Source organism: Henckelia pumila, chromosome 3, assembly GCF_033568475.1.
Source record: "Henckelia pumila isolate YLH828 chromosome 3, ASM3356847v2, whole genome shotgun sequence".
Lineage (NCBI taxonomy): Eukaryota > Viridiplantae > Streptophyta > Magnoliopsida > Lamiales > Gesneriaceae > Henckelia > Henckelia pumila.
The window spans coordinates 13,756,118-13,762,530 of record NC_133122.1 but is presented as its reverse complement, the minus strand read 5'-3'; the positions used below and the strand labels follow the sequence as shown (position 1 = coordinate 13,762,530).

The window sequence follows — 6,413 nt, the reverse complement described above, 5'->3', positions numbered from 1 at the left end:
GTAAATAGTGGATAGGAAATTCGGAGGATGAAGGTTGTTGGAAGGAGCGAGAAGTGGGAAGGAAGTTGAGAGAGAGAATGATGAGGGGTATAAAAGAAATAAATTGGTGAAACCAAAATCAGTTGGTATAGCTCCAGTTGAAGAAGCTGCGATTGTTAACGTCTGTAAAGGGGGCGAAGTAACCCGAGGGATAAGCGTGGCCATGGATGTGTTTAGGCTTAATAATATAGTAAGAGATAGTAAGAGATGATTGTAATTTAGATCAAAATTTAAAGCAAAATGATGTTTTAATTTATTACAAACGTGTTGCATCTGGAAAATAACTTTCGAGGTTAAAACTCGAATATATATCACACCACACAACAAATAAAAAAACAAATCATCACACTGATTCTGATCAATTATTAATGGGACCATTTGAATTCCCATCCTCCACCACGACGTTCAAACTCATGGTAGCCGATATGCTCGATCGCTCCCACAGTCTTAGATGAGCGCCGCCTGCTCATCTCCTCCAACACTTGGCTTCGCATATTCATCACTGATTCCGCCCTCACCATTTTCTGCCCGCGGACCTCATTATATGTGTTCCAGTTTCTGGCTTGAGGGCAAAATCTTGTGCTTTTTTGGGCCTTTTTGTGAGAGATTGGTATAACATCATCCTCATTTTCTGAGCAGTAGTTTATATTTGAGTAGTAGTTGTAAGAGTAGTGTGAACTACTGTCATCATCCTGATATTTTGACTCCTCTGCATCATATATCTTCATGAAATTAGATAAACACGAATATATATGCTAAAGGAATTGAAACAAATGAAATATATATATATATATATATATATGCGTGCCTTTAAGCCAGTCATGGACATGGACTGCACTTGTTGTCTCATATTGCAATGGAGGAAGACCTGGCAGGGAAGCCTGGGAGGAAGATTGGGAGGAGGATGAGTAAAAAGGATGGAGGGGACTATTTTCGTCATAATCATCGTTATAATTGAAACTATGCTGCTGATGTATTAATTGAGGTGAGATTGAATCTTTCCAGGATGGGACAAGTGCAGATATTTCTTTATCAATCATATCAGCAATCTCAAATGGCTCCCAATCAGTAATCTCTAATTCCTTGACCATTTCTATGGCAACATCCAATGGAGTGTCGCTTGTAGTGTCGAAAGGGAAGTATATATTATTTCTAGCCCGGCCTGAAATCCATGCCACGAGTAGTGTTAACATGTCAACTATAAGGTGTAGCAAATGTTTTCATCAGAAACAGTGTAACATACCATCTTTGTCTGAAATCTGTACTTTGAGAAAGATGGTATCATCTGCTGAATTCATGGTCCCCTTGATCGTCATGTCATTGTTCTTCGCACCAACTCCAGATGTCTGCTTCTTATCCTGGCTCATTGAAACCTTCTGAGCAGGAATCTTGATGGCCGGCAATTCCTCCACCTCTTCAGTTGAAAGAAAGGGATCCATTAAAAGTTGGCTCGCAGATGGCCTATTAGGAGCTTTCTCCAAGCATCTTCCTACAAATCTCTGAGCTTCCTCATCTTCAATCTGATAAAATGCACTTGGCAGCTTTCCCTATTTCACAAGGCATGACAAGTTAAACAGGGTGCTGCCGAATGCTGATCATTTGAATCAAATCATAGCTTACCGAAGTGACTTTCTTGTAAATTTGAGCAGGGTTGGAGCACTCGCTATATGGATATTCAGAAGTAAGCATTTCAAGAACGCACAGGCCGAAAGAGTAAACGTCAACCAGCTCATCATAGTCCTCCTCATATAATTCTGGAGCCATAAACTCAGGTGTACCTGATGGTTTTCATAAAAAAAATCATCTTCAATATTAGTATAACGTCTTCACCTATTTGACTTAGCTAGATTCTGGTTTCACTTTGAGATTTGTCGTGCTATTGTTTTGCTACAATATGATTCAAGTATAAACTGAAACAAGAAAAGAAGGAAAGAATTGCCTATGACACTGTGGGCATGGTTTGATCCTTTTAGTATGGCCGCAAGCCCCAAATCACCAATCTTAACCTGGCCAAGATGTCCATTGACGAATATGTTGTCGCATTTGAGATCCCTATGAATCACCGGAGGATCATGGCTGTGCAAATACTCAAGCCCCTTTAGGATTTGGCGAGCCCAATCCTTAATGGCATGAATATTCACTCGCTTGTATCTCTTCCTATATCTGCATGCATCCCATCATGTTGAAAGAGTTGTTAACTCATAAAAAGACAGAGGACTATATATATTATTATATCAATTTCAAAAAGAAGCTGACTGAGTGAGTGATATTACTCTCTGAGGGAGCCGGATGTGAACATTTCAGTAATGAAGTTGAAAGTTCTTCGATCCACATCGATCCAGGAAGCACAAAATTTCATTATAGAGTTGTGATTGAGATTCTTGAGAAGGTGGACTTCAGAGTAAAGCCTCTGTAACTCATCAGGTGACTTAAACACATGATCAAGTTTCACTTGATTCCATGCTACTTCTATCCCAAGAAACTCATCGAAGGCCCGATACACGGTCTTCATTGCTCCTTTACCAAGAACATCTTTAAACTGAAATGATTTTTTAACAAAGATCAGCAGATAAAAGTGATACATAGATCCCCGATCTTCAACTACAAGTGCTTAATTCCAAATAGTAACAATTGCTTTTATGTACGTAGAGAAGACTCAAGTGTCTAATATCAGAGTGACCAAACTTGTCATATTATTATGTCAACAACTATCTCTTCATGTAAATAAAAAAAAAAAATAGCTTAATTGTAATTTCTTCTTAATTGTTCTGATCAGCGGCTGCCTCATCCGTAAATTCCAAAAGTCAAACCATGGAAACAATCATGTTGTTAATTCTCAATTAATTTCGTTTACAAATTTAGAGTATGCGTATATATTGCTGTACAAAATCATATTCTAATCAAACAGACAATTAAAGTCCCTTCTTTCTGTCATTGACTTTGAGCCATATATTTTATATGCACATTCATTCACTAATGCATGCTCCCAACTTGCTTAAACGGGAATAGAAAAAAGTCTATCGAGATCGAAGAAATTGCTTATAATATATGTTCTCGAATCATGATAGATGCAAATCACGGCAAACCATTATGAAATAAATAAAAGACACCTAGTTATATTATATATATAATATGGCAAAATAAAATTATACGAAGAAAAGCTGAAATTGAGTAGCTAGGGAAAACTTACTCGACCGTATCTTTCGGATGGATCCATCTCAACGTAGCACAGCTTCATGTTATCTTGGTCGACAAGTACCATAGTTTTATACATGATCGCGTAAATCTAAATACTCCAATTCTTGCAAGATTATTGAACCTACACTTATTGATTTCTTTTTAGCTATGCAAGCTGCAAGCACGTACTTGAAATATGAATGAATGACAAGCTACTAGCTAGCTGGCCGGAGATATATATATATATATATATTATTAACTAAAAGAGACGAGATGCTAGATCCGAGGTTTTCCTTCGTGATTTTCGTAGGAAAAGACACCAAACAAAAGCCAGAAGAGCCTGCTGGAGTAATCTATCCTCAGCATGATCCAACCTGTCGCCATATTAACCGATAGAGAAGATTGATATTTGCGATCGGAAATCATTTTCGATAGGTACTAAAGTAAAGAAATGGTGGCACTGTTGTAGGTGGATCGGAGATCGATGATGGAATATGAAAACGATCGAGAATAATCTTTATAAGTGGAAGAAGAAATTTAATTTTCAAGTCCTGAATTTGAAGAATCGGTGTCCACGCTTTTTCTTCTCCATTGAGAATGAACTCTGTGCTAGATCGTGTGTTGATGCAAGCTGGAAATTAAGAAGATCCAAGAGACGACTTTTATTAATGCAAAGCTGCTACGTTGAGTTTTGGAATTAATGTGATCCGGTAATTGTTGTTATATACGAAAAGACGACATTGCTACAAATTGGACCATTTATATATTTTTTTTGAAGATATATTTTGTTAATATACACATGTAATTTAAAATGTCAATTGGGAGCCCATACATAAGCAAAACGTAACTATATTATCAAGTGAAAATGACAAGATATTTGACTTTCCCCAACGGATGACATGGTTGAATTGTCCACAAACATAATTATTATGCATACTCCATAATGCAATAAACTAATACAAACTGTTAATCAATATTAGTGTGCCATAGTGAAGCTCGATTAGACTTGTTCTCTCTCTCTCTTTTTTTTTTTTTTTTTTTATTCATTGGATTAGAAAGGATATGATCCCATGCATGTACATAATTAAAATGGCCCTTGGCCGCTCTCAATTTTCAATAAAGCTGCCTCTTTTATTTTATTTCACCTCTTGGGGGTTGTTGACCTCACAAAATCAAACTCGTCTCTTCATTTTTTCTTCCCATCAAAGTTAGCGATCCATCAATGTTTATAGACACAAATTTAGTGAATCATTTTGGATTCAGATCATATACTTAATTATTGATGGGATGGAAGCCCAATATCTTAATTAATAAAATAAACGAATTTTATAAGTCCAAGATACAAAGGCTCAAGCCTGTCAAGCACTCTTAAACATCTACAAATAGATGTGGCTCCCATTTTTCAAGGTACGAACATTCTCATTTGCTATTTGCTTTGAGCTCTCTTATCTTTGGAGATTATACTTGTGCTTTTTGTTGACTTGATCGTCGGAGTACTTACACTAGGTAACCACCCAGCATATCTGTAAGGCCTAGGATTATTTAATTTTAATCCGAAAATATTTAATTTGGGAATATATAGAGTTTAGAATTAAATTCTAATATTCTTAAATGAATAAGGATTAAAATTTAATTAAATCGCTTTTTCGGGGACTGAATTGCAAATAGCCAAAAGTTCAGGGACTAAACTGCAAATATGCTTATATTTATCTCTTATACACGTGAATCATCAGATTAAATATAAAGGAAAGGCAGAGAACACGACTAAAGGGGTTCCAGATGCTATTTTCAGATTTTCATTCCGCAAAAGCTTCTATTTCTTGTGATCCGGTAGTCAGAAATTCGAAAGAAATATATATCTGCGATCACCGCTTCGAGACCTTCGTTTTGGTACAAGTTTCATTCACTTTTCTCAGATTTTATTTTTATGTTGAAGATGGAAATTCATGATTTTAAGATATAAGCATATATGAGCTGTACCGATTGTGTATTCACAGACGGTTCGGGAAAAGACTGTCGTTCGGATTTTATATGAATTTATAAGCAAAAATTCGAACACTACCATATCTAAATGTTGCTGATTTTTATGTTATTGAGCTGATATGATAGAGATTATGGTTGGTATGACTTGGTAGATTGATGTGGATATCATTTGGATTGTCGGTGTTTAGCCGTTACGCCGCCGATTTCAAAATTGATCTACATTTGACCTTGTTGAATGAATGGTGTATTGTATTGAGTTGAAGCTGATATTATTGTTTCAAACACTTCATTTCAACCTTGTGTTTGAAGTTGCCGAACTCGAGATCTTCGATTCGAACCAAGAAGGATTTGAAGCAAGGTTTGCTAAAATTTACACTTAAGATTGAGTTGAGAAGTTGAGCAGCCTTTTGATATAATTTATCATTGATGTCATTGCAGATTTGAAGTACTTTCATACGTGTCATCGAAAGGTATAAATGAAAGCTAATCCAGATGGGATAGAACACTCGAAATAACTATTGTTTCGAGTATTCTCTTGTCAATCACATACTTGTTTGCTTATGTACCTTATGTGATTACATGATTGTGTTGCTTTGCTTGCTTATGTGATGAGATGTTGAAGTTGTTTTATAGTATTTAATGCATACAGATTATGTTGCATTTATCTTGAACTCCAGCCTGAAAAGCACAGAGGGTTGAAAGGCCTAGAGTGCATATGACATTTGGAGGGCTGTATTTGAGTGGCACAGAATATATATTTATTTCCAGAGCCAGAAGACTCACTATAGTTGCAACAAAGTCAGAGGAAATAAAGTATTTAACTTCACCTCGATTGGGTGAGTTGGTGTTCATTGAAGATTTTATTTCTTCGGGATCCCAAGAACTCATATTCGATTGATATCAGCTTGATAGCCTCGTTTGTTATATGCATTGCATTCACGTTTATTATCTTACATTTTATGTTGTTTATACTGGGATTTTATTCTCATCGGAGGTATCCGGCTATTGCTTTGTTTTGTATGTGTGCATGGCAATAGGTGGGGCAGGAGCTAGCCAGAAGAGACAGTGATAGCTCGAGAGAAAGTCATAGCACGTGAGAACTCGGGTTTTAGCAGAATGTCTTGTACTTGGAGTTGATGAACCATGCTAGAAATGATACAAGAACATTGTATAATGTTGTTGAATACATGTTAGTTTATGTATCTTGTGTATGG

The 6,413-nt window shown here is 36.3% G+C and overlaps 1 protein-coding gene across 1 annotated transcript; it reads right to left on the bottom strand.

Annotated features, from left to right (window-relative positions):
• Positions 1–246: 246 nt before the first annotated feature.
• LOC140886842 (probable serine/threonine-protein kinase WNK5) lies at positions 247–3,929 on the bottom strand. The gene is made up of 7 exons (XM_073293721.1): positions 3,230–3,929; positions 2,313–2,578; positions 1,979–2,202; positions 1,660–1,817; positions 1,283–1,586; positions 848–1,201; positions 247–748 (listed from the first exon to the last, which is right to left on the bottom strand). The coding sequence occupies exons 1-7, from the start codon at positions 3,311–3,313 to the stop codon at positions 405–407; spliced, it is 1,734 nt and encodes a 577-aa protein (XP_073149822.1). The 5' UTR covers positions 3,314–3,929; the 3' UTR covers positions 247–404.
• Positions 3,930–6,413: the final 2,484 nt, after the last annotated feature.